At 43.6% G+C, this 27,699-nt stretch overlaps 1 protein-coding gene across 1 annotated transcript in view; it reads right to left on the bottom strand.

Moving 5' to 3' along the window:
* The window catches only part of LOC139376789 (sidekick cell adhesion molecule 2b), a 459,837-nt gene that overhangs the window by 11,808 nt on the left and 420,330 nt on the right, over positions 1 to 27,699 (bottom strand). Inside the window, exons 28-44 of the mRNA XM_071119717.1 lie at positions 25,582 to 25,680; positions 25,056 to 25,250; positions 24,113 to 24,314; positions 23,677 to 23,780; positions 23,042 to 23,112; positions 20,651 to 20,786; positions 20,158 to 20,214; positions 19,364 to 19,465; positions 18,615 to 18,730; positions 18,238 to 18,424; positions 16,879 to 17,016; positions 16,169 to 16,375; positions 15,822 to 15,947; positions 14,558 to 14,722; positions 14,137 to 14,277; positions 12,918 to 13,056; positions 5,900 to 6,032 (exon numbers count right to left, since the gene is read on the bottom strand). Coding sequence (XP_070975818.1) covers positions 5,900 to 6,032; positions 12,918 to 13,056; positions 14,137 to 14,277; positions 14,558 to 14,722; positions 15,822 to 15,947; positions 16,169 to 16,375; positions 16,879 to 17,016; positions 18,238 to 18,424; positions 18,615 to 18,730; positions 19,364 to 19,465; positions 20,158 to 20,214; positions 20,651 to 20,786; positions 23,042 to 23,112; positions 23,677 to 23,780; positions 24,113 to 24,314; positions 25,056 to 25,250; positions 25,582 to 25,680 — 2,318 coding nt within the window. The remainder of the gene's footprint in view (positions 1 to 5,899; positions 6,033 to 12,917; positions 13,057 to 14,136; positions 14,278 to 14,557; positions 14,723 to 15,821; positions 15,948 to 16,168; positions 16,376 to 16,878; positions 17,017 to 18,237; positions 18,425 to 18,614; positions 18,731 to 19,363; positions 19,466 to 20,157; positions 20,215 to 20,650; positions 20,787 to 23,041; positions 23,113 to 23,676; positions 23,781 to 24,112; positions 24,315 to 25,055; positions 25,251 to 25,581; positions 25,681 to 27,699) is intronic.

Genomic DNA, 27,699 nt, shown 5'->3' with positions numbered 1-27,699 from the left:
GTTAAATTATGCCTTGAGGTGGTACAGCCTGTGAAATGGTGATTCATTCGAACACATTAAAGGCTAATTAGGGGAGATGCTATGAATGGGCCAAGGCTTTAGGCATGCAACTCAGCTCTACACAGTCCCCAGGGGAGTTATCCTTCTATCTAAGGAAAAGAGAGAGACACCATACCAGCCAGTGGCAGATCCAAGACTGCTCTTTGCATAATTATTATGTTAAGTAACTAGAGTATCTAGAGAGATTAAGACTTCATCTCATTAACATGTGGAATATTTCTGACTGACGTTTTCGTTTTCTCTGTGTTTTTCATTTTCACGTTGACAGCAACATAAGGTTGACATTTTATGCTGATGAATGGCTAAAATATGCTGCTGTCGACATCATCTGTATACTTCTGGCCCTTCTTTGTACACTGTGTTAACTAACCTCCAGACGAGCTTCAATGCCATACAACTCTCCTTCCATGGCCTCCAACTGCTCTTAAATGCAGTAAAACTAAATGCATGCTCTTCAACCGATCGCTGCCCGCCACCATAATTTGCAAATAAATAAATTAAAAATCCTATAATGTGATTTTCTGGATTTTTTTTCTCATTTTGTCTGTCATAGTTGAAGTGTACCTTTTTAAGTGGGAGAACTTGCACAATTGGTGGCTGACTAAATACTTTTTTTGCCCCACTGTATGTGGACAATTACAAATACCTAGGTGTCTGGTTAGACTGTAAACCCACTGGCTCCAGGTCATCTATAAGTCTTTGCTAGGTAAAGCCCCGCCTTATCTCAGCTCACTGGTCACCATAGCAGCACCGACCCGTAGCACACTCTCCAGCAGTTATATTTTACTGGTCAACCCCATAGCCAATTCCTCCTTTGGCTGCCTTTCCTTCCAGTTCTCTGCTGCCAATGACTGGAACAAATATCAAAAGCTCACAGATCATTGCACCTGTACATAGCCCATCTGTAAAAAGCCCATACCTCATCTCCATATTGTTTTTGTTTTTTTGCTCCTTTGCACCCCAGTATCTCTACTTGCACATTCATCGTCTGCACATCTATCACTCCAGTGTTTAATTGTTAAATTGTAATTACTTCACCACTATGGTCTATTTATTGCCTTACCTCCCTAATCTTACCTCATTTGCACACACTGTATATCAAGTTTTTCTATTGTGTTATTGACTGTAAGTTTGTTAATTCCATGTGTAACTCTGTGTTGTTGTTTGTATCGCACTACTTTGCTTTATCTTGGCCAGGTCGCAGTTGTAAATGAGAACTTGTTCTCAACTGGCCTACCTGGTTAAATAAAGGTGTTCTCAACTGGCCTACCTGGTTAAATAAAGGTGTTCTCAACTGGCCTACCTGGTTAAATAAAGGTGTTCTCAACTAGCCTACCTGGTTAAATAAAGGTGTTCTCAACTAGCCTACCTGGTTAAATAAAGGTGTTCTCAACTGGCCTACCTGGTTAAATAAAGGTGTTCTCAACTAGCCTACCTGGTTAAATAAAGGTGTTCTCAACTAGTCTACCTGGTTAAATAAAGGTGTTCTCAACTGGCCTACCTGGTTAAATAAAGGTGTTCTCAACTGGCCTACCTGGTTAAATAAAGGTGTTCTCAACTAGCCTACCTGGTTAAATAAAGGTGTTCTCAACTAGCCTACCTGGTTAAATAACGGTGTTCTCAACTGGCCTACCTGGTTAAATAAAGGTGTTCTCAACTGGCCTACCTGGTTAAATAAAGGTGTTCTCAACTGGCCTACCTGGTTAAATAAAGGTGTTCTCAACTAGCCTACCTGGTTAAATAACGGTGTTCTCAACTGGCCTACCTGGTTAAATAAAGGTGTTCTCAACTGGCCTACCTGGTTAAATAAAGGTGTTCTCAACTGGCCTACCTGGTTAAATAAAGGTGTTCTCAACTGGCCTACCTGGTTAAATAAAGGTGTTCTCAACTGGCCTACCTGGTTAAATAAAGGTGTTCTCAACTAGCCTACCTGGTTAAATAAAGGTGTTCTCAACTAGCCTACCTGGTTAAATAAAGGTGTTCTCAACTGGCCTACCTGGTTAAATAAAGGTGTTCTCAACTGGCCTACCTGGTTAAATAAAGGTGTTCTCAACTAGCTTACCTGGTTAAATAAAGGTTGAAAAAAAAAATTAAAAAAAATTAATTGCTAATGACTTGAAGGAAACTGTCCTGAAAAAGATGTCTTAGGAAAAAAAAGAGATGGAATAACACTCAAAATAGGTCAGAAATCACATTGACCTCATCATCCTAGAGGTCAAACTCTCAACACCCAGGGATAAAGACAAGCTTCTTTATGGAGACAGAGATACAGAAGGTGTGGAGTCAAAGTGACATACAGTATTCTCTGAGAAAATCTCTAGACTTCTCAGAAGACTCGTTGCCCTAGAATACACGAAACAAAAATATAAACACAACATGTAAAGTATTGGTCCCATGTTTCATGAGCTGAAATAAAAGATCCCAGAAATGTTGGGCACAAATATGTTTACATCCCTGTTAGTGAGTATTTCTCCTTTGCCGAGATGATCCATCCACCTAACAGGTGTAGCATATCAAGAAGCTGATTAAACGGCATGATCATTACACAGGTGCACCTTGTTCTGGGGACAATAAGGCCACTCTAAAATGTGAAATTTTGTCACACAACACAATGACACAGATGTTTCATGTAATGAAGGAGTGTGCAGTTGGCATGCTGACTGCAGGAATGTCCACCAGAACTATTGCCAGATAATTGAATGTTAATTGCTCTTCCATATCCGCCTCCAACTTCGTCTTAGAGAATTTCTCAATACGTCCAACCGGCCTCACAACCGCAGACCACGTGTAACCACCCTTTGTCATGTAGTTATGGATGATAACAGAAAGGGAGGATGGGGGGTGCACTATTTCCCTCTCATCACTGTTACAGTGAGCACAGCAGGAACCCCAGGCAGCAGACAAACACTAGGACAGTACAGAGGGAGGAGGATGAGGTATGTTTGTGTGTGTTTATGCGCTCGTATAAGTGTGTGTCCGTGTGTGTGTATGATTATAAAAAGTTGATTCCGGAATCCCCTAAAATCCAGCTGTACATCATTTGAGACAGGGATTTAGTGTGACTACAGAGTTTTAATCCCCCTCTGCACACACACTGCTGTTGTTTAGGATGCACATAATTCATCAGAGAGTACTGACAGATTTGGCTCTGGGCTATTGTCTGAAAATGTAACATTGCTGTCTCAGTATAAATGTCTAACATCAGAAATATATGTAAGGAATTATAGTATTTTATTGTCAAGTATTTCCTCTGTTTCTCTCTCTCTCTCAATTTAATTCAAAGGGGCGTTATTGGCATGGAAACGTGTTTACATTGCCAAAGCAAGTGAAATACAAAACAAAAGTGAGAAGACACAAAACAGCATTTAATTAATATAATCTTTCTCTATCTTTTTATGTTTTAGTGACTCTAGCATACTCACATCCTATTCTATTTTTGTTTGGTTCCAGGAAGTGACATCATATGACTTAATAGCATTTTAATAATGCTACAGACGAACCCTCGGAGTAGTTCCAGTCAAAACAATCATCTGCGTTGTTATGGGAGACAATCATAACACAGCAGACGTTTTTCAATGTGGTGTCTATGTCTCAGCTCCAGTAACACACAACGTCTATGGGTGGAGAACACACAGATATTTTCTTTCCTCTCCCATGATGAAGCATCACACTGGCTGAGTTCCAAATGGCACTCTATTCCCTCTATAGTGCACTACTTTTGAATTGGGGCAATAAGGCACTACAAAAGGAATAGGGTGCCATTTGGGACGCAGACATTATCTTCAAACCATCTCCCATCGCCTCAGAGATGAGCTCATTCCATTCTCTACCGCTGGTCTCTATCCAGAGTGTCACACACACAGACACACAGAGAGACGGTAACACTTGACTGAACAAACCGCCTAAGTCAACACGGTCTCCTGGCTTCTGGAGACTGTTTGTCTTGTCTACCTGCAGGCAGTCCAGGCACAGTTGTGGTGGCCTGGTTGCCACGACAACCCCACATTAACTTCTTCTTCTTCCAAATCCCTTCTTAAGAGGAAGACAATAGCCAACTTATACCTGCCACTGGAGGCCCATAGGGCTCAATGGAGACAGCCCCAACCCCAACCCAACACTGAACAGAGCTGATAGCCGGGGGTTGTGTTTGTGTGTGTTTGTGTGTGTGTGTGTGTGTGTGTGTGTGTGTGTGTGTGTGTGTGTGTGTGTGTGTGTGTGTGTGTGTGTGTGTGTGTGTGTGTGTGTGTAAGCTGATGGCCTGGAGTTATCCGCTCAATAAAACTTCAAAAGGAGCATCACATTCCTGGTCATCTGGGTGATGATATGCTGTCAGAGGGGATGGCAGGGGAACCGCGGGGCTAAGAGGAACAGGCTCTCCAATCCCATCAAATGTGACTCCTGTCTGGCCCCCTTAAGTCTGGGGTGGTGGCAGGGGTTGTAAGGAGGGCTGGAGGGCTAGATATGGCTACTGTATTTGAACTTGTTTGACAATACAGGGGTGTGGAACAGTAGATATGTCAGCCCGATGATGACATGTAAAAATGGCTCACATTGGAGGATGTTTTGGTTGTAGGGAAAGATCCTGTCCGTAGCAGTTCATTGGGTGGGAGATTTCTCCATTGATGTGAAAGAAGCTAAGCTCTTGATAAGGTGGAGAGAGACTTCTGGCTCTTTGGAATTCACACTGGAATGGATTTCGTAGAAACGGAATCCCAAATGGCAACCTATTCTCTTTATAGTGCACTACTACATAGAGCTCTGGTCAAAAGGAGTGCACTATATGAGGAATAGAGTCCTAGATAATTTGGGAAAGCTAAAGTAAAAAATTCCAAGATGAAAGAAAACATAGAAGGAAGGCTGATACTAGGGGAATTTAGAACCGCTTCCCCCTCACTTTCATCTGACTGCCATCAAAACCAGACTACCGACCACAGGGTTTTCATAAAACTACAAGAGCAGAGTACAGGTGGGATAGAGCGTGAACAAAAACAGCAACAAGGGGATCCATATAGACACAGGGGAAAACGATCCAGCCAGGAAAAAGATCAAAATGAAAAGCGAGATAAAAATGTAATTTGAGATCTGAGGGATAAAGAGAGAGGGAGATAAAGAGAGAGTGAGATAAAGAGAGAGAGGAGAAGCAGAGAGAGAGAGAAAGATGAGAGAGAGGAAGCAAGAGAGACATCCAGTCCATTGATGAAAGCTGTTCATTGGGCCCCAGCCCTGTCTGTCCCTCTGATTCAGCAGATGCCAACAGCAGACTGGGACCGGTATTGAAGGGCATTATGGGTAACGGTTGCCCAAGACGAGGACAGGGCTGTGGAAGGAATCCAGTCTGGGTCTGAGAACGCAGCCGACACTCCAGTCTGTGTGTGTATGTGTGCATGTGCATCCTCTGTGCTTGATTCCGACCACCAACAGCGCTGGGCACTGGCCACTGGCCCTACTCCCAGAACCTGCCTCCAGCTCAGACTGACAGCCCCATAGAGACCAGGAGAGACATGGGACACATTTCACATCCAAACCTATCAATGCCCTGAGTGTGCTCACAGACAAGGTTACATTAGATCACAACCAGGCGCCTGGATAATGCACTGAGCCAATCACTCCGGCATGCTGTTTCCTCTAGGTACAGATCTAGGATATAGCTGTTCCTCCCCCAGGCCTAATCTTAACCATTAGTGGGGGAAATTCTGATGCCCCACCCCTAGATCCACATCTAGGGGCATAGCATCAATGTGAAGGTAAGGTGCAGAGGGATTCAATATGTTGACAGACAGACAGTGTGACAGACAGTGAGATGGGAGACATTAAGAGTAGTAGTACATACTGTTGGTACCTGAGAGTCTGATATCTCAGATGGTTTCTCGGTCAGGCTGCTGGTCTCAGCTGGGATCAGATCGTTGTACTTGGTGGTGCTCAAATCCTCATCAGAGTAGTTTAGACTGCCTGGGCTGGGCCGAGGAGGAGACCTGAGGAGACAGGACCATATTTATATATATATATATATATATATATATATACCGTAAAATGAAACCATTAAGTGATCGATTTTAAACAAATACATGCTGTCATCGAATAACCCCATGCCATGATTAGATAGTGAAAAAACACACCAATCTCTTTCAGAAGTTTTTAAACAATACAAGCTAATTTACCAACATTTCTGAAAATGGATATATAGCGTTTTGGAAACAGAAAGTTCCATCCTCTTAAGCAACTTGTATTAAATCACTAAAAAAATCCTGTTCACACATCAGAGTGACATGGCACAGAGAAACTGCATGAAAGGAACCAGGGAAACAGTTGAAGGATACACACTGATGATCAGTGAAATATACTGAACTGTCTCCAGGCACTTAACACTAATAGTCTACTTTCAAGGGATAAAAATACTGTTCCCTCTAATATCTGATGGAGACACTACATTCACTTTTTGTTTGGGTAGTGGTGGGTAGGGGGCAGGGGGGGTATGGTGGGGTTGTTTATTATCAGGATCATGGGACAGCCATTAGATCCCAGCCTGCCTGCATTCAGTATGAATCATCTCTTCTGATTAAACACTGTGGGCTGCAATGGCAGGCACAGTTAGCCTTGTGACCAACTCATGAATTGAACCCTTATGGAGTGGAGGAGCTCACTGCATAGGCAGAAATCCCCATGCAGTCTCACATAGGAAGGCTCAGGATGTTTAGGTTAGGTTATTGTTCGCTCTCTTGTAAAAGTTATCATCCATATGAATCCATGTACGAGTCAACAGCCATGTTTCATGGAGCATGGGTGACACTTTAAAAACCTCTCCATTCATAGATAAGTGTGGAGTGGAGGTTTACAAGGGCACAATTTATGAGTATGGAGTGAGGGATCTTTATGAGCAGTGGAGTGAGTGAATAAGTGTAGTAGTGGATAGTGTCAAGGGGAGGGTATTGAGAATGCTTGTTATGAGAGCGAGAAGGGGAGAGAGAGAGACCTCACAACACTCACAAGTGGTGCCCTCAGAACAGCTCTCTCAAAGCACTCAAGGGTTCTTCTTAAAATTCGGTGAAAAAAAGATGGCTTTGCGTTCTGCATAAATTCCTCCACATTGTCCTCCCTCTGTCCCTAAGCCTGTTAAACAATCAGACATCTGTTTTTGTTGACTGGCCCTGGTTGGTTTGGCCGGGACAGCCTCTCTCAATCTCTCTCTCCCTCACTGTCTGTCTCTCTCTCTCCCTCAGGCCACACCAAACTGTTCAGTTTTACAGTCCAAAATCAACCTTATTTTGCATAAGTATTTATTCCACAAATATTTTGTTTAGAGGTTGAGTGCATTCCCAAAACCAAACTTTGAAACCTAGACTTTCAAATCTCTTATTCCCCAACATTTGACAATTGGGGAGCCCCCCCCCTCCCGGAAAAGCAATGTACATTTATTTATTTTTTGCCCTTCTGTATCAGGGGCTCTGTAATTGACACATTGTGTGTGTGTGTGTGTGTGTGTGTGTGTGTGTGTGCGTGGGGGGGGGGGGGGTAATCACGAGCGTGGCGCTAACAAATTTGAACTAAATCCCAACCCTTTAGAGAAATCACGGAGAGAGCTGCAATTCAATTCCATCTAATACTGTTAATAATTTGTAACAAGATTACATTTAATACACTTGGATACAGGAGTGAAATTAGCACAATGGAAATCTATTCATGTATTATTGACATTTTCTATAAGTTAAAGGTCATGAACAGTCCAAATAATGTTTTTCTTGGTTTGGATGATATTTGAAGGAAACCAGATCAAAGTATATAAAATGACTGTTGCTTCTACATTGATAAAGTTTGATCATAAAGTTACTGGTCTCCTCCCGCATGTCAAACACTTGCATTCATTATTAAGGGGACAAGGTGACATCACCTTAACTCTCATTGGAATACACCAACGGTAACACGATATAATCTCTTCCCTAATTTAAATAAGTACAGCCTTATAACCAACATCACAGAAGGCGTGTTTGCAGAGGGTTGTGGTTTATATAGCTAGATACTCTACTCTCCAATATCTGACTAAGTTATCAGCAAATATAATTACAAGTTTACCCCATTCATCTATGGCAAAGATACTTCAGTGTTTACTCTTTCATCTGTGTCTGGTGTTACTAGCTAGCTAGGTCTTCAGCCAGCATGGAACAAAAGGGGGGAAGGGTCATTGAAAACTCAGAGGCAGTTGTCAAGTCAACACATCCGTCAGTGCTGCTGTGAACTGCATCACAAGAGACATGCAAAATGTGAAATGTATATAAAAAATCATTTGAAAAAAGGATATAATTGATGCAATTTCCATGTTGTTTGAGTTGCTTTGTGTATGACCAAATTTACTTGAGATGATTTTACTGCAACACCGCTCACTGCCTCCAAGTTGTTTAACAAGAGCTGTCATGAACATAAGCTCCCGCCAACTCAGCCTGTCTTTTCAAACTTCCTGGTATTTAGCCATGAGAGTAAAAGTACTTTTCAGAAAGGGGAGTTCAGGACCTTTAATTTTGGCCCATAAATGGCTGTTAGTAGATCCTTGATCCTATAACCTCCAACACTGTGACCTTGCTGACAGCCCTGTTAGATAGAGGAGGACACACAGTCACTAATGAAGGACTGCACCGCTTGATAAGCGATACAAGTTGCAACATAAGTTGCAACATTCTCCTTGCTCCTCCAGATAAGGTCCGGATCATGTTGAGCTAGCTCAGGTCTCCCCTGTCACATCCCAGCTGTCTGGAACCTGGACAACGCTAACATCCATCTTCCTGGAGCCGTTGGAGGAATTGCTGAGCAAGTCTGCTGTCCATTTGCTGTTGGATCAGAGCCTATCCCAGCCCGGCCCAAGTCTGATATCTGTCCGCTGTTGGATCAGAACCTACCCCAGCCCGGCCCAAAGTCTGATGTCTGTCTGCTGTTGACCTTAAAGTCCCCAGACTGACATAGACAAGACAAGTCTGCTGTCTGTCTGCTGTTGACCTTAAAGTCCCCAGACTGACATAGACAAGACAAGTCTGATGTCTGTCTGCTGTTGACCTTAAAGTCCCCAGACTGTAATAGACAAGACAAGTCTGCTGTCTGTCTGCTGTTGACCTTAAAGTCCCCAGACTGACATAGACAAGACAAGTCTGATGTCTTTCTGCTGTTGACCTTAAAGTCCCCAGACTGACATAGACAAGACAAGTCTGCTGTCTGTCTGCTGTTGACCTTAAAGTCCCCAGACTGACATAGACAAGACAAGTCTGATGTCTGTCTGCTGTTGACCTTAAAGTCCCCAGACTGACATAGACAAGACAAGTCTGATGTCTGTCTGCTGTTGACCTTAAAGTCCCCAGACTGACATAGACAAGACAAGTCTGATGTCTGTCTGCTGTTGACCTTAAAGTCCCCAGACTGACATAGACAAGACAAGTCTGATATCTGTCTGCTGTTGACCTTAAAGTCCCCAGACTGACATAGACAAGACAAGACTCCCTTCGTCATTTAGATAAAAAGCAGTTCATTGTGTAATAAAATGTCAACACAAACTCTCAATGACAAACCTGTAACTTTGTCCCATCACATTCTCCCCACTGCAGTAAGATCTATACAAATCTCCACTACTAATTCAAATTGCTTATTGGTCCTGGGCTAATCTCACGCACTAGACGTTACAACAAAATGCAGATACACATTGGGCTGGTTCCACAATAGTCTCTTCTGTGAGAAAGGACTAGTTCCACAAGATTAGTCATGGCTGGGATAGCCCTGCTATGAGCAGACAGGGTTAAGGAGTGAATGTGAAGAAATGTTATTGTCGGCCCTGTGGGAGATTATGATAAACTGCCTGTTTAACAATTCAGAGGAAGCTCTGCTCAACAGGCCCACTCCTCCCCTCCCTCCCTCCCTCCCTCCCTCCCTCCCTCCCTCCCTCCCTCCCTCCCTCCCCCCATCACTCAGACGCTCATCCACTGTTGAGTGAGTGAGGTGTGAAATATTTAACAGTTCTCAAATGTAGAGGGGTAGTAGCACACTCTTTACCCTCTCGTAAACCACCAAAATAAATGAACGTTATTTATCCTTTATTAAACTAGGCAAGTCAATTAAGAACAAATTCTTATTTACAATGACGGCCGACCAAAAGGCAAAAGGCCTCCTACGGGGACGGGGGCTGGAATTAAAAATGTTTAAAAAATATATATATAGGACAAAACACACATCACGACAAGAGAGACAACACTACACAAAGAGGAACCTAAAACAACATCATAGCAAGGCAGCAACACATGACAACACAGCATGGTAGCAACACAACATGACAACAACGTGGTAGCAGCACAACATGGTAGCAGCACAAGACATGGTACAAACATTATCGGGCACAGACAACAGCACAAAGGGCAAGAAGGTAGAGACAGCAATACATCATGCAAAGCAGCCACAACTGTCAGTAAGAGTGTCCATGACTGAGTCTTTGAATGAGGAGATAAAACTGTCCAGTTTTTGTGTTTGTTGCAGCTTGATCCAGTCGCTAGCTGCAGCGAACTGAAAAGAGGAGCGACCCAGGGATGTGTGTGTTTTGGGGACCTTTAACAGAATCTGACTGGCAGAATGGGTGTTGTATGTGAAGGATGAGGGCTGCAGTAGATATCTCAGGTAGGGGGGAGTGAGGCCTAAGAGGGTTTTATAAATAAGCATCAACCAGTGGGTCTTGCAATGGGTATACAGAGATGACCAGTTTACAGAGGAGTATAGAGTGCAGTGATGTGTCCTATAAGGAGCATTGGTGGCAAATCTGATGGCCGAATGGTAAAAAAACATCTAGCCGCTCGAGTGACCCTTACCAGTTATTCCCTTCCTTACACCTCAGCTATGGGGAGTTCAAAGATAGCAGAGGTACATCTGAGCATTCCTCCTCTCACCCCTCCTCTCACTCCTTCTTCTCACCATTCTTCTCAACCCTCCTCTCACTTGGCTAGCTGGCTGCTCCTCAAAGGCCAGGGCACCTTTGATCCTTTCCCAAGGGCAAACACACACACACACACCTCCCGGGGATCAAGGACAGGGCTAATTCCCCCGGGCACAGCATCAGAGCATCAGAGCATCGGAGCAGAGGACACCTGGCTCTCCAGCTGGTTGTTGTGAGCTCGCTCGCCTTCAGTCCCAAATGGAGCCCTATTCCCTATTTAGTGCTCTACTTGGGATGCTCACACAGTCAGTCAGTCACACTCATCTTAATACTATCTCCTCTAACCTAATACCATCGCGCTGGCAATACTACACACACAATTACACACTCCACACAGAGCCTGCAATATATTGCAATGTGGTGGTCATTCCTAACGTACTGATAAAACACAGAAAGAAACAGTGAAAAGACAAATTTCAATAGTGGCAATTTTGGGATCACTCATAATATGGCAAGGCAATATGGATACACACTGGGTACGGTTGCAAAGGGAGGGTATATTACTGCTGGAAACTTTCTAACGTTACCAGTAAACTACCAGGATTTTGGTAACTTGTACCTTGTTGGGTACTTCAGATGATCACAGGTGTCTTTAATTATCTCTGGCCCTCTGTGGGGCCTTATCACATGTAAAATACAGCAAATAATCAAATAAGATGATTTTAGAATACTGACAAAGCTGTAAAACATGATCCTAAATATAAACCACGAGATTAGTGAATACCATTGGTGTTTAATATGAGGGTTTCAGCATGAAATGATCCTTTATATATTTTATTAAACCCTTTTTTTACTATGTTACTATGTCTTTGATGTAAATGTTTTGGCGCCAAACTGATGGCAATTGTGAAAAAAGTCGATAGTTGGAAGAGTTGCAGAGTTAATATGAATACCATTGTTGATTAGATGCTTTTTAAATGAATTTGTCTATTTTCTCTTGAACCATATGGTCTGTCCACTAGAAACTCATGGACAATATGGACACAGATATCCATATATATATATATATATATATATATATATATTCTTTAAAAAAAAAACTATATATGAATGCTTTCCAAGTAAAAATTACCATCAATTACCAAAATTATAGACATTTCTGGTAACTTTGGTAAATTAACAGTAGCTTTGCAACTGGGGTGATCATCTAATGGAAAATAAAGGGTCATGGGTTTATAACTGTGACTCAATCCATATTCAGTCCCTCCTGGTGAGTTTGGTCAGTTGCCATTTAGATCACTGGTCCAAGGTGCCAGACAATGAGATTAACAGAGACAAGGTAATGAACTCATCAACAGTTAAGCTGTGGACAGTGGAATATTCCAGACCTGGGTTCAAATACTATTTTAAAATAATTTCAAATACTTTGGCTTGGCTTGATTGAGCTTGCCTGGTGCAATGGAACCAATAGAATAGTCACACAAGTACAGATCCTGCCCATCTGGCAAACTAGGCAAGCTAAAGCAAATGCTTAATGTTTTTGAAATATTTTAAATAGTACTTGAACCCAGGTCTGTAATATACTGCCTCATTAGAAAAAGCAGCAGTTCTCTGTGTGTACTGTTTTACAGTGGAAACAGAGCTTTATAGGAGTATCCATTCTAATCCATCACAGCATAAAGTCCTTTCCATCCAGCAATCAGCCTCAGTTGGACTTCTCAAGGCATGAGGTCATAGTGTTCCTCAATAATGACAAACACAGAACCATAATCATTAGTACCATAAACATATTCAAACCAGTCTATTTAATGGGATTTTGACAATAAGTCAGATGAACTCATGGATACCATTTTCATGTTTGCGTGCAGTTTGAAGGTAGTCGAAGGTAGTTTTGCGAACCATAGCTAACTAGCGTTAGCGCAATGCCTGGAAGTCTACCAGAACAGCTAGCATACTAGTTACTGACCTGGTGTAGACGCCGTTCTTACGGCAGAACGAGTTCTTGACGGACAGCCGGCGGTTGTTGAGTTCCAGGGCGGGGAAGCGTCCCTCGTCCAGGCTGACCATATCTCCATGGGTCAGGGCATTACAGTTAGAGTTGTTCCCTGATGAACACACATAGGGAGACACTGTGTGACCACAGGCCAGAGGGATGGACGGACAGGCAGGTGGGGGTTAGTGATGCTGTGAAGAGGATGCATGGATGTTGTATTATGTATGTCATGTACAGTAGCCCACTCTAGTACTGTTTAAAAAAAAAAAACATTTTTAGGGGGTGGATCAGCTTTAGTACTGTTACTAATGTATGGTTGTGTCCCAAATGGCACCCTATGGGTCCTGATCAAAAGTAGTGCACTACATATGGAATAGGGTGCCATTTGGGACATACACTTTGAGTTCTATAGAAACACAAGAAGATGGCTCATGAATGGATGTTATGCATATGCTATGTTATGTACTCTACCACTACTACTGTTACTGCTGAGTTCTATAGAAACTAGAGTGACTGGAAATACCACAATGATGTCATCACCAGTATATTAGGTGAGTTTAGCCAGGCATCTAAACATAGATTCCAAGGGTCCAAACATATACTACCCCCCTTACACAGCAGACCCCTCCAAGGGCATCTGGCGGCAAAGCTGCCGTTCTGCAAACATTTAGTCACTATAACGAGCTGATTTGTAAACTTGCACCAGTCCAGTATTCCATGAGTGGGGTTACAGGGGGTATGTGAGAGTATCTCTGTGTTAGAGAGCAGAGAAGGGAGGGAAGCGAGAGACGAGAGAGAAGGGAGAGAAGAGAAGAAAGGACCTCTTGTGTTTCAGACCCGTGGGTTGCCCCAGCCTGGCAGGCTGGCACTGGCAGCGCCACACAGCAGAGAGAAGTGCTGAGGCAGAGGAAATACCTGCTGATGTCAGAGAGGAGCAGACTGCACAACTAGATAGGCCCCCTACTATACTCCTCCTCTACAGATCACTGTCTCTTTCTCTCATTTCTCCCTGTCTCTCTCTCTATCCACCACTTCTCCCTCTCTCTCCCCTTTACTCCCCCCCGTAGGCTATATGCCAAAAGTAGACCACTGTAGAATAGAAATACATAATCTTTGAGATAAAAAGCAACATAACAAAGACCTTGTTGTCTAGTAATATGATGCTGATCATGTCTTCCGCTCGACCTCTCACCTGATTCAGACTTCTTGGCGTACTTCTTGCTCTGTCCTCTGATGATAAGGATGAAGACCAGTAGAAGGATGAAGATGAGTCCCACGAGAGCCACCACCACAAGGAACCACCACTCCTCATAGAACGGCGCCACCTTTTTGGCTGGAGGAGAAGAACACAGGCAATATAACAACTGGACTAAACACAAGGACAGAGCAGGGAGCACTGACGCAAAGGTAGCTTCTGAAAACCATATATTTTCTGTTACACTGATTATTCTTAAATTCTATAAAACAAGGTAACATTTTTGTCATTGATTAACATGAAAACCCAACGCTCAATTACCATTGTGTCCCAAATGTCCCCCCTATGGACCCTGGTCAAAAGCAGTGCACAAGGGAATAGGGTGACATTTGGGACATAGATATATGAAATAACTCACCAGATATGGAGGCTGAGGGTGGACTAGGAGATCCGTAGCCGTAGTCGTTCACTCCAATGACCCGGAAGTCATAACTAACCCCTTGCTTCAGAATGTCCATGTTGAAGGTGTATGACGTCACTTCCTTTGGGATGTCCTTGATCAAGATATCCCACAAGCCTTCATCTGTTAGAGTAGAAGAAGTAGAATAAGGTTTTTGGATGAGTTGTAATCAAACATGAAAAAACTGAGGTAAACAAGACTGAAAGTAGTCATTATATAATCGATAGAAAAGCCAATTTAAAAGCCTATATGTTAGTGTAAAACATAATCTGGCTATATCCAAGGTAATTCAAACCATATAAACATCATGCAATTCATATATTGTAAATCTCCCGTAATGCTCTCTTGTCTTTGAGAGGTATACAAGCGTATAAAAGACAGTAGGTATGATTCACAAGATGGAATATTATGGGATGTTTCATGTTTGCTTTTGTAATGGCTGCCAGAATCCATAAGGGCTAAGTGCTAATAACCATACATCTTCCTAGGAGTTTGACGTTTATGGAGTCCTCAAGAACATCAGCCAACACCAGAGTTCATTTAAAGTTCATGTCACTAGTGACGTAGTGACGATATGAAGGGTAAAGTTAATCTGTCGTAGCGCCAGGAGTATTTTCCTGACAAGGAAAAACTGTGCCATAGTAACTAGTAATATGGACAGCTGAGTAGTCCTACTGATGTGGTTAGGGACACGCTCACTCGGTATGCTACCAAGTGAATCTGCATGATACTTTCTTAACATCTGGGGCTCAGTGCCCCCTACTCCCATCCACCCATTCCTCAAGTCACCAGTGGTGTAATCCATCTCTCTCGATGTGCCTCCATCCATCATTCCTCTATTCCCACTGTACAGCTGTCAATCACAGGCGAAACCTGACGTTATGTCTCAAGCTCCGCTGCACCCCAATCAATACTCCATTAAGAGAATAGTGAGTAAACATCACCGTCTGTTGGGACCATATTGACATCCTATTCTAAATCATATTATTCCTGTCGAAGCAAGTACCAAGCTGGGTTAAGAGATTGCATGATTGGAAAGGATTGTGAACTGTGGATCCATCTGGAAGTATCCAATATGTCCACCACCTCCAGAAATGAAAACTGTCCAGAACATAGTTCGCTGGAGATGTACCGTTGAGGCCCTTTGCTCCACTAGAAGCTAAAAAGAATAAGTCAAGCAAGTGGAGTCCAGTCCAGTATGTCACGTGTTGGGTGTCTATACCTGAGGGTCTGGCCTCGATGACGTAGCGTGTGATAGGCGACCTCCCGGGGTCACCGTTAGCCCAGTGGATGGTCAGAGCTGAGCCGTAGCGAGAGATGAAGGGCTCTCCAGGGGGTCCGGGGGCTCCTGCATGGTGGTCAAAGGTTAGAGAAAGGTTGTAGGGTCAGGCAACCTCAATATACCTTCAAATTATTAGGGCATATTCAGGGCCTAAGCTTAACTTGAGATCCGCACACTCTGGCATTTGTAAATCATTCATTGATTTCAATTAAGGATTTACATAGAAGGTTGAGTTAAGTGTGCATATTGCAAGTCAGGATATGGGCCTCAGCTAGAGGTAGACGAACCTTCCCCAGGCCCCATGGTGATGTTAGCCTCCACCTCAGGCCCATAGGTGAACGTCTTGGCCCGGATCCTGAAGTTGTAGGTCACCCCGTCAGCCAGATCCTTGATCTTCATCCAGAACGGGGCCCCTTTGACGTCCACCGTCACTATCTTACTGACGCCTGGGGGGGAGGGGGAGTGAAGACAGTCGGCACAGGCCACGGTAGACTCTAGACAAACACACCACATTTAGAGTGGGGCTAATACCCAGGGACTGGGTATTACACACACACACACACACTGACACACATACAGACACAGGCACACTCCAACAGTTGTTGGGACATACATGGGAAATGAATGAAAAGGGTTAACATAGCAACATTATCAACTGATTCAGCATGCTATTTGGCGTCAACAAAGGAAATAATGGCCACCACTCACTCAGCAATGGAAAAATATAGTTTTTCAATGTAGTTATTAGGTATGTTGATGTTTAGCCTACCCTCATACAGTGAGAGAGACTCAGGATGTGTCCCAAATGACACTCTATTCCCCTATATAGGGCACTACTTTAGATAAGGGCCCATAGGTCCCACAGGGCCCTGGTCAAAAGTAGTGGACTACATAGGAATTGGGTGTAATTTGGAATGAATCCTCAGAGATGGGCATTAATTGTGAGTTGTCAGATGTGAGGTGGGATGCGTCGGACAGGTTGAGGGGGGTGTCTTACCGTCCACAGGGGTGCAGGGCTCGTAGACCAGCCGGTAGCCCTCCAGGATGCCGTTGGGGTAGGTGGGCTCACCCCAGGACACGTTGACTGAAGTAGTGGTCAGCTCACTGAAGTGGATGAAGCTGGGAGCACTGGGGGCTGGAGGTCAGAGGACACACAGGTCAGAGGTTAGGGGGTCAGAGGAATGTACAGTTTTTTTTTTTTTTTTAACATATTTTGGATTGTGTACATTAGGATGGCCCTGTGATAGACTAGCGTCCAGAAGGTGTACTTGTACATCAAGCTGCCTCACACTACAGAAACAAGAGATAGGCTTCTGCTTCTATGACCCTTTCCGGCTCGCATTAGCCAAAGCCCTTTTTATTGTCTCAGCCTCTGAACCCAGGTCTCTGTGTGCATCTGAAGGATGCTCTCGATTTTGAAGACGCAAAGTCATTTCAAAACTATTGATGATGTGCTGTTTGTTTGCTTTTAGAGTCATTTAATGTCCCCAGGGCATGACAGCCATCATACCGTCAGGCTCCAGTAATAATAGGCTAGTGACATAGATGAGCTTGTGACACTACTACTGTACAAAGAACACAGCTCTCCTGTTCTCTTACGTCGTTGAGTAGGACTATTTGTAACCCTCAAACACAGGCTTCATTGTGTGATGAGCATCCTGCTATCAGCCCTGTGTATCTCTTCTCCTCCATCTCTTGCCCTCTCCTCAACACTCTCCTCAACACACGTGTCATCTGCTTCCATCTATTCCATCTCTCGCCTAAAAGGTCAGAGCACATCCCCCCTCTGTGTCTTCCAACCGCTTTTGCGCCTCCCCTCCCCCTTGAGATATCAAACACAGCAAACTGCAAAAATGTTCCTTTTTTACAAGGGGATCAGATGAAAAACACATTTCTACAGTGACTGTACAGAAAGGAGGGGGGGGGGTGATCTTTGGAGGGAAAAACAATCTGGCGACTGTCTTCTGTTGCTATTTAGATAACTGTGCAAGAGAGAAAGCATTTCCAAGAAACCACAGGTAGGAGCTTTGAGACAAAAAAACGGGGGAAAAATAGCCTCTAAACATTTTCATACCAAACAAGACTGTCCAGGAAACCAGTGGATGAGTCAAGAGACTGAAAGAGGCCATTGATAGGGAACTGATGTTTATGCCGTGTGGTTTCTAACATTTCTGGCTTGGCATGCTGACACCAACATCATATAAAAGCTCACAGATAGAAACAGTTGGAATGTTTGAGGGTTGGAGGAGGAATTTGAATTTACTGTAAGTCAATAAAATTGCTTTCCTTTCATTTTAAGACACAGACAACTCCTGTGGGTTTCTTTACATGGCAGTATACATTACAGTATACTTACCAGCCTGCTGTGTGCGGCCCCTGGTCGGGGGGCTCCGGGGCCCGTCCCCAGCTGCGTTGAAGGGGGCCACACTTATCATGTAGGTGGTGTATCCAGTCAGGTTCTTCAGCTTGACCCCTCCCTCTGGCAAGAACAGGGTCCGCAGCCTTTCTGTCTCGTTCTTACGCTGGAGCTCCCAGAAGTACACCTGGAGGGAGGAGGAGATATGGAGAACAGACACATATTAGCTCATGGTAAAGATAGCCTTTACATCCCACTGTGATTAAAGAGTCACGCAGAAACGTGTAACTGTTATTACATTTGAATGACTTTGACTGTAATGATTAAAATGATTAGAATTCTATGGTATGGAATTCTTGTGAAACCCTCCAACTTACCTTGTAGCCCTGGATGTCTCCGTTCTGAGTGTCCAATGGAGGAGACTCCCACGTCACATCCAGCTGGGTGGCCGTTGCTGTTTGGATGGCCACGTTCTGGGGTGGGGCAGTGGGTACTGTGAAAAAAGAAGGAGTAAAAATCTAGCAAAAATCCAGGTAGAAACAAAACAGAAGAAATATCAGTGAAATCAGTGTGAGTGGGTTTTTCTCCTCACTGCTTCTGGAAACACTACTGTCTAGCTGCCTGTGTGTGGACTGATAGCTTTACAGATGAGGACAGGGAAAACTACTCTCACTTTATGCCCAGAATCACACAGTCAAATTTAATAAAAACAAACTTATCCTGCAACCTGAATACATTTGTAAATGGTACCAATCCAATAAACATTTGCCAAGAGTAGCTCGACAAGCAGAATAATCCCCCTGCCTTCAGGGTGGTCAGATAGTCTATAGTTCTACTATTCTAGGTGGTCAGATAGTTTATAGTTCTACTATACTGGGTGGTCAGATAGTCTATAGTTCTACTATACTGGGTGGTCAGATAGTCTATAGTTCTACTATACTGGGTGGTCAGATAGTCTATAGTTCTACTATACTGGATAGTCTATAGTTTTACTATTCAGGTCCTCTGTTGAGGTAAGGATTGAAGAGAGAGAGAGAGAGAGAGAGAGAGAGAGAGAGAGAGAGCGAGAGAGAGAGAGAGAGAGAGATTGTTGTGTGTAACCTCCCTACCTCACTGAGCGACTTACCTGCCTCTCCGACAAACACTTCCTGTGGTGTGCTAGTTGGTCCCTCCCCCATGACATTATAAACACTCATCCTGATCTCATAGCGCTTGTGTTTGCTCAGGTCTGGAGAACAAGGAACAACACTGACATTAACCAACAACCCACCATCACCCCAACATTTTTTTCACCTTTATTTGAACAGGAAGGATCCTTGATGCGAGAAACCTCATTTGTAAGGGCGATCAATACATGCCAGAAAATACATTTGTTGATTTTGTAAATATGTCTTATGCAGTAGTTAGAATCTGTCCAAGGATGTAATTGAGTGGTTGTTGCGTACTGGAAAGAAATACACTGAAAATATTGGACCGTCTGGTCTTGTGATGCTTGACAAAACAAATACAAGTACGTGAGCCCATAAGCCTTGGACTGGACAAGCAAGTCTTCCTGGTGAATCCTATTGAAGATACAATGTCCACATAGACAGTAGACAAGGCGTCTTTAATTCAGGGCCCACACAGTGGTCTGTTTGAGCTCACTGTCAGAACAGACAAACAAATATGGTAACGACTTCATTAGATTTAGTCAGCTCAATTTTCACTCTGCATTTCCTGACACACACAAGACAAGGCAGCTGGGTACATCATCTACATGGCTAGAGCTTACACACTGACTAACTTCCTTTTGCTTTATAACTAAATGAATGTGTGTGTGTGCCAGTGTGTGTGCCATCACTAGGGCACTGTGGTGTTCAGTGTGTATTTCATCAGCAGTGAGACAGAGTGTGAAGCGTAGGCAGGCCTGTGAGGACTTACTATCCAGCTCATACTGGGTGAGAGAGGACTCGCTCAGGTTTCGCACGCTGTAGGGGGCTGTGAGGGAGCAGGTGAGGGGTCAAACATGAGCGTGAGAGGGGGCAGCCAGAAGAGAGAGGGCATGAGTAGAGGAGAGACATGTCATTGAGTTAATGCACTCTGTGACTACTCTGAAAAAAATCCACACAGTTAGAGAAACCCACAATCATTTAATCAAAGAGAAATGATGTATCACACAGACAGAGCAGATATAACATAACAGCTGTACATTAAACAAAAGATAGGACTGATTATAACTGATTATAAGAGAGACTATAGAGTAAGATTTGCCATGCACAACCACAGAGTTACAGGAAGACAAGGAGGGCAGGTTATGTACATGTTCTGATGGAGTTCTGTGTGACCTTGTGCAGAGGTTGTAGGGGACTTGTGGAGAGGTTGATGTGAGGTTGTGGAAAAGTTACAAGGAGGTTGTGGGAAGGTTGTTACTCACAGGTGAGCTCGGCCCAGGTAGCAGAGGGGCTGTTGGCAGTGAGTACGGAGAAACTGCGGAGACGGTCGTACAGGAGCTCCCGGTACCGTATCCGGAAGCCCAGGAGGATACCGTTAATCTTCTCCTCAGACGGAGGCTGTGATGACGACACAATGTTAGACTACCATTAGGACATGTTCTACATAGGCTCTCTCACAGACAGTCATATTTACAAAGCTGAGCTAGCTAACTAGACATTTGATTAATTTCTAGTTAGCTACAGTTGAAGTCGGATGTTTACATACACTTAGGTTGGAGTCATTAAAACTCATTTTTTAACCACTCCACAAATTTATTGTTAACAAACTATCGTTTTGGCAAGTCGGTTAGGACATCCACTTTGTGCATGACACAAGTAATTTTTCCAACAATTGTTTACAGACAGATTATTTCACTTATAATTCATTGTATCACAATTCCAGTGGGTCAGAAGTTTACATACACTAAGTTGACTGTGCCTTTAAACAGCTTGGAAAATTCCAGAAAATGATGTCATAGCTTTAGAAGCTTCTGCTAGGCTAATTGAAATCATTTGAGTCAATTGGAGGTGTACCTGTGGATGTATTTCAAGGCCTACCTTCAAACTCAGTGCCTCTGCTTGACATCATGGGAAAAAATTGTAGACCTCCACAAGTCTGGTTCATCCTTGGGAGCAATTTCCAAATGCCTGAAGGTACCACGTTCATCTAGTACGCAAGTACAAACACCATGGGACCACTCAGCCATCATAACGCTCAGAAAGGAGACGCGTTCTGTCTCCTAGAGATGAACGTACTTTGGTGCGAAAAGTGAAAATGTATCCCAGAACAACAGCAAAGGACCATGTGAAGATCCTGGAGGAAACAGGTATAAAGGTATCTATATCCACAATAATAAAACAAGTCCTATATCGACATAACCTGAAAGGCACCTCAGCAAGGAAGAAGCCACAGCTCCAAAACCGCCATAAAAAAGCCAGACTACGGTTTGCCACTGCACATGGGGACAAAGATTGTACTTTTTGGAGAAATGTCCTCTGGTCTGATGAAACAAAAATAGAACTGTTTGGCCATAATGGCCATCGTTATGTTTGGAGGAAAAAAGGGGAGGCTTGCAAGCCGAAGAACACCATCCCAACCGTGAAGCACAGGGGTGGCAGCATCATGTTGTGGGGGTGCTTTGCTGCTGGAGGGACTGGTGCACTTCACAAAATAGGTGGCATCATGAGGGAAGAAAATTACGTGGATATATTGAAGCAACTTCTCAAGACATCAGTCAGGAAGTTAAAGCTTGGTCACAAATGGGTCTTCCAAATAAACAATGACCCCAAGCATACTTCCAAAGTTGTGGCAAAGGACTTAAGGACAACAAAGTCAAGGTATTGGAGTGACCATCATAAAGCCCTGACCTCAATCCTATAGAACATTTGTGGGCAGAACTGAAAAAGCATGTGCGAGCAAGGAGGCCTACAAACCTGACTCAGTTACATCAGCTCTGTCAGGAGGAATGGGCCAAAATTTACCCAACTTATTGTGGGAAGATTGTGGAAGGCTACCCGAAATGTTTGACACAAGTTAAACAATTTAAAGGCAATGCTACCAAATACTAATTGAGTGTATGTAAACTTCTGACCCACTGGGAATGTGATGAAAGAAATATAGGCTGAAATAAATAATTCTCTCTACTATTATTCTGACATTTCACATTCTTAAAATAAAGTGGTGATCCTAACTGACCTAAGACAGGGAATTTTTACTGGGATTAAATGTCAGGAATTGTGAAAAACTGAGTTAAAATATAATTGGCTAAGGTGTATGTAAACTTCCGACTTCAACTGTAGCTTTTTATTTAAACACAATTGAAATGTGCATCAATTATTTCATGACTCTCCTGTAATTCCCCTTTGCCTCATCTCAGTTATGGTCGGCCCGCCTATGCACAACCACATGCAGTGTACAACAGGAATAAGATGAAGAGACAGGATTCAAAAAATGAGCTCATCCATGGTTGACTCACACAGAGAGAAATTCCCCCGTCATAAAACATGAGACAACAGGACCAGAAGAAAGGGTAAAGAGAGGAGAGAGAGAAGAGGCGAAAGAGAGAAGAGTCTAGCAATAAGCACTTGGATGTCTAGATGTAAAACTCCTACAGGCGGTAACCTTTGAACTCTCCATCTCCCCTTTATGGTCTGCTAATTCAGGTGTTAGTGTTAGAGAGAGGAGAAGAGGAGAAGGTGTGTGTTGCACTCAGTCTAAGTACACCCTATACACCTCGCTGCCCTCTCATTACCGCCCATTGACTGACAGATGACTGGGTTTTACTGAGGATAGGAAGACCGACATCAGGACCAATCACCACACCTCTTCTTACCTGCCAGCGAATCAGCACGGATGTAGTTGTGTGTGGCGTGACAGAGAGGATTGTGGGGGCTTCGTCAGGGGCTGGAACAGGAGAGAAAACAGAGAACACAGCTGAAGACGTGCAGCCCCAGGAGGAATGGTAGCAAAGGTCTACCACCCAGGCGCAAATGACTAACGCAGTGGTATTCACGGTGTACAAACACACAAAGAAAGAAACCACCTCACCCATTGATAAACAAGTCAAAAGGGCTGTTGGAATGATTTACGGAAGGAACTTTTCTTTAGTTAAAGTTAGTTCTGCTTGGTTGACATTGTTTGGTTGTAATTGTTTTTGTTGGAGTGTTCGGCTGGTCACACGGCAAACATAGATAGTGATTAACAAATCACCTATTCTACTGCCAATAACGTCCTCACCACAGCAATACGTTAAGTCATCCTGACATTCTATTCAGGGAGGGATTGGAACCCAGCACTGATGTAAAACATAAATGACAGACTCCCTGCCTACGAAATGGTTTATGGGTCAATGTGGCGAAATCAAGGACAATGAAGACCAAATCATGTGCGGATAATATGATGTTCACAAGGATCTTTGTTTTCAATGCAGTAAGATACCCCAAAGTGAAAAGAGGTTAAGTCTCTTACCGTCCTGTAGTGTCGTGATAGCTTCACTCTCCTCGCTGTATTCACTGTCTCCTATGTCATTGGTGGCTTTCACTCTAAACTGGTAGGAGGTGAAGGGCTTCAGCCTAGCATGAAGCGATGGAACATAAGACAACATCATTCTCAGTGACATTTTTCAAGTGACATTTTTCAACTATTCAATTTCCATAGAGGGATAAGTGCAGCCTTTCCAAGCAAATCTCTAAAATTTGAAAACTTTTCTAAAATCTCAGAAAACTTTCAACTATGTCCCCCTGTTAGTGCACTAGGTAGGGTGCTAAGTAGGGTGCACACTGTACCTGCCAACTATGTAGGAGCTGGCCTCGTCGGTGACCGAGGCAGAGTGGACGGTCCAGTTCTACTGGTAGTGCACTAGGTCGGGTGCTGGGTAGTGTGCTAGGTAGGGTGCATACTGTACCTGCCAACTATGTAGGAGCTGGCCTCGTGGGTGACCGAGGCTGAGTGGATAGTCCAGTTGCTGTCGGGCAGTTCTCTCAGCTGCACGGTGTAGTAGCGGACCGGAGAGAGGCCATCGCTGCCTGGTTCCCATGACAACAACACACTGCGGGCCTGAACATCCTTCTGGGGCACCATGGGACGATTGGTGGGCTGGGGGCGAGCTGAGAGAGAGAGAGAGAGAGAGAGAGAGAGAGAGAGAGAGAGAGAGAGAGAGAGAGAGAGAGAGAGAGAGAGAGAGAGAGAGAGAGAGAGAGAGAGAGAGAGAGAGAGAGAGAGAGAGAGAGAGAGAGAGAGCGTTAAACGTTAACAACATGCCCATGTTCTTTGGTCGGTAACAGTTTTCAGGCTACATTATAGTTATCTGCATACAAGCTTTTATCGGGTTAAATAAATGACTTATACTATACTCAAAAGACAATTGCCTTCAATACTCACTAACTTCAAGTGCTTGTATAAACACATCAGATGTATAAACACATCAGATGAGATGAGAGTTTCTTCTGAACTCGTTGGAATGCTCTGTTGTTTATTGTAAGTGACTGACAGAGCTGACTGACTCACCTCAGCCACTCTAGCATGTTGTGTCAACACTGAGAATATAAACCTGTCTGCACTCTAACACATGTAGACAATATTCTGTGGTATGCTCTATAAGTACAATAACTCACATGGAAACGTCACATAAAACTTCATCTAAGTACACAAAATATACAATCATTTCTGGAATGTTCTATAAAGTACAATAACTCCCATACTAATGTTTTATACTACTTCTTCTTACAACGCATATTTCCATGTTTCCATAGTAACCTCCCTTTTTGGTATGTTCACCAAGTACAATAGGTTATACACTAATGTGATACAATACTTCATCTGACATATGTTTCAATTCATATGTTTACCTCTCTTCTCGGTGGTGACCACCAGTGCCTCTGAGGCCTCTCCCCAGCCCTTGCGTGTCTGGGCTGTGATGCGGAACACATACATGGAATCTTTTTTCAGGCCCGTCACCATGTACTGACGAGCACTCGGGTTCAGCACGTCCACTGTGGCCGTGTTGCTGTTGCTCGAGTTCAAACGATACGTGATCTGATAGGCTGAGAGGAGGAGAAAGGAAACACACATGACAGGAGAGAGAGAGTCAGAAAGAAAAGCTATGATAAACTCCTTCAAATGTTCTTCAAAATTTCCCCTAAAAAAGAAACAGGGACTCAGCATGAAATGTGATTCTGCCTGACACAAAAATGGCGAACAAAGGGATCAGGCTCGTTCCACGATGCTAGGTCCAAAGTTGATATATTTGTAATTATCATCGTCAAAATAAGTGTTGTTTTTGTTTGCTGTATGAGAGGGTCATTCTTGTAGAGTCTGGACAGGTTAAAGGTGAAAGGTCAAGGTGTGGTCAGAGTCAAAGGTTAAATCACATACCCAGGATAATGCCGTTTGGCTGAGACGGGGACTGCCAGATGAGACGCAACGAGGTGGTCCGGACCTCAGGGAACAGGATGCCCACTGGAGGACCGGGCACTGGAGACGAGAGGGGGGCAGAGGGGCTACACTTTTTAACACTTCTTCTCTTTACATCTGATGCAGTGGGTTACTGAATGGCAGTGGGCATTGGTCAACTATAATATCAAAGTCTGGATAGCTTTAATAAGCTATTTGAAAGCTTTTACATATCCTTTGGTATAACACATCTTGTATGAGCAGATGGATGAATGGCGCTGGAGGGAATAGTCCTCGTTTTACGGGCTCCTTGGCAATTGTGCTAATTTGTGTATTTTTTCATGCTGATCTTAACTTTTTTTTAGACATAATGTTTCCTATGACTGAAAAGAGCTTCTGGACATCAGAACAGCTCTCACTAACCTCGATTTTTACGAGGATTTCTATAGAATTCCGGAGGCAAAAGACATTGATTATTCAGACCAGGCCCAAATCCCAGACACTCGAAGAAAGAGGAGATGGCACTATAGAGACCGGTGTGCGGGATACCTAACAAGACTACATCAGAGAGTGGATAAATCGCCTCTACCCTCTGTTCTATTGGCAAACTGGATGAGCTCTTATCAACGTGATCTGAAGAACTGTAATATCCTATGTTTCGCTGAGTCATGGCTGAGCAAGGACATGGTAAAGATAAATCTAGCTGGTTTTTCGGCAGGACAGAAAGTCAGCATCGGGGAAGCTCAGGGAAGGGGTTGTGTGTCTCTTTGTTAACAACAGCTTGTGCACGATTGCTAATATTAATATTCTGCTTGTCTGAGTTAAAATATTTCATGATAAGCTGTAGACCATACTATTTACCTCCACAAAACGATGCTGGCTCAAAGACTACACTCAATGAGCTGTATAGGGCCATAACCAAACAAGAAAATGCTCACTCAGAGGGGGCGCTCCTAGTGGCCAGTGACTTTAATGCAGGAAAACTGATTTCTACTAACATGTAACCTGTGCGCCTAGAGGAGAATCTTTTTTTACATCACCTTTCCTCAACACACAGAGAAGCACACAAAGCTCTCCTTCACCCTCCTTTTAGCACATCGGACCATAACTCTATCCTAATGATTCCTGCTTACAAACAAAAACTCAAACAAAAAGTACCAATGACCTGCTCAATACGGAAGTGGTCAGATGACTCGGGTGCTAATCTACAGGACTGTTTTGCTAGCACAGACTGAAATATGTTCTGGGATTCATCCGATGGCATTGAGGAGTTTACCACCTCAGTTATTAATAAGTGCATCAACTACGTCATCCCCAAAGTGACCATGCGTACATATCCCAACCAGAGACCATGGATTACAGGCCACATCCATACTGAGCTAAAGGCAAGAGTTGATGTTTTCATGGAGTGGGACACTAATCCATACACTTATATAAAATTCCGCTACTACAGGCAAAGCGTCAATACAGGACCAATATTGAAACCTACTACACCGGCTCTGATGCATATCAGATATGGCAGGGCTTGCAAACAATCACGGATTACAAAGGGAAACCAAGCCGCAAGCTGTCCCTGTGACGCGAGCCTACCAGACAAGCAAAATACCTTCTATGCTCTCTTTGAGGCTAGCAACACTGAACCATGCATGAGAGCACCAGCTATCCGGGATGACTGTGATCACGCTCTCCGTAGTCCAAGTGAGTAAGACCTTTAATATTGACTGATTATCAGGAAGAGTATTCAGAGTATGCGCTGACCAGTTGGCAGGTCTTCACTGACATGTTCAACCTCTCCCTGACCCAGTCTGTAATACCTACATGCTTACAGCAGACTACCATAGTCCCCGTGTCCAAGAACACAAAGGTAGCCTGTCTAAATGACTATTGCCCCCTGGGCACTTATATCTGTAGCTATGAAATGCTTTGAAAGCCTGGTGATGGCTCACATCAACACCATCATCCCAGACAACCTGGACCCACTCCAATTCGCATACCGCCTCAGCAGATCCACAGATGACCTGAACCCCACCTGAACAAAAGGAACACCTATGTGAAAATGCTGTTCATTGACTACAGCACCAACACCATCATTAAGTTTGT

The sequence above is a fragment of the Oncorhynchus clarkii genome, chromosome 20, assembly GCF_045791955.1.
Source record: "Oncorhynchus clarkii lewisi isolate Uvic-CL-2024 chromosome 20, UVic_Ocla_1.0, whole genome shotgun sequence".
Classification (NCBI taxonomy): domain Eukaryota; kingdom Metazoa; phylum Chordata; class Actinopteri; order Salmoniformes; family Salmonidae; genus Oncorhynchus; species Oncorhynchus clarkii.
This window is presented reverse-complemented; position numbering and strand designations above follow the sequence as displayed.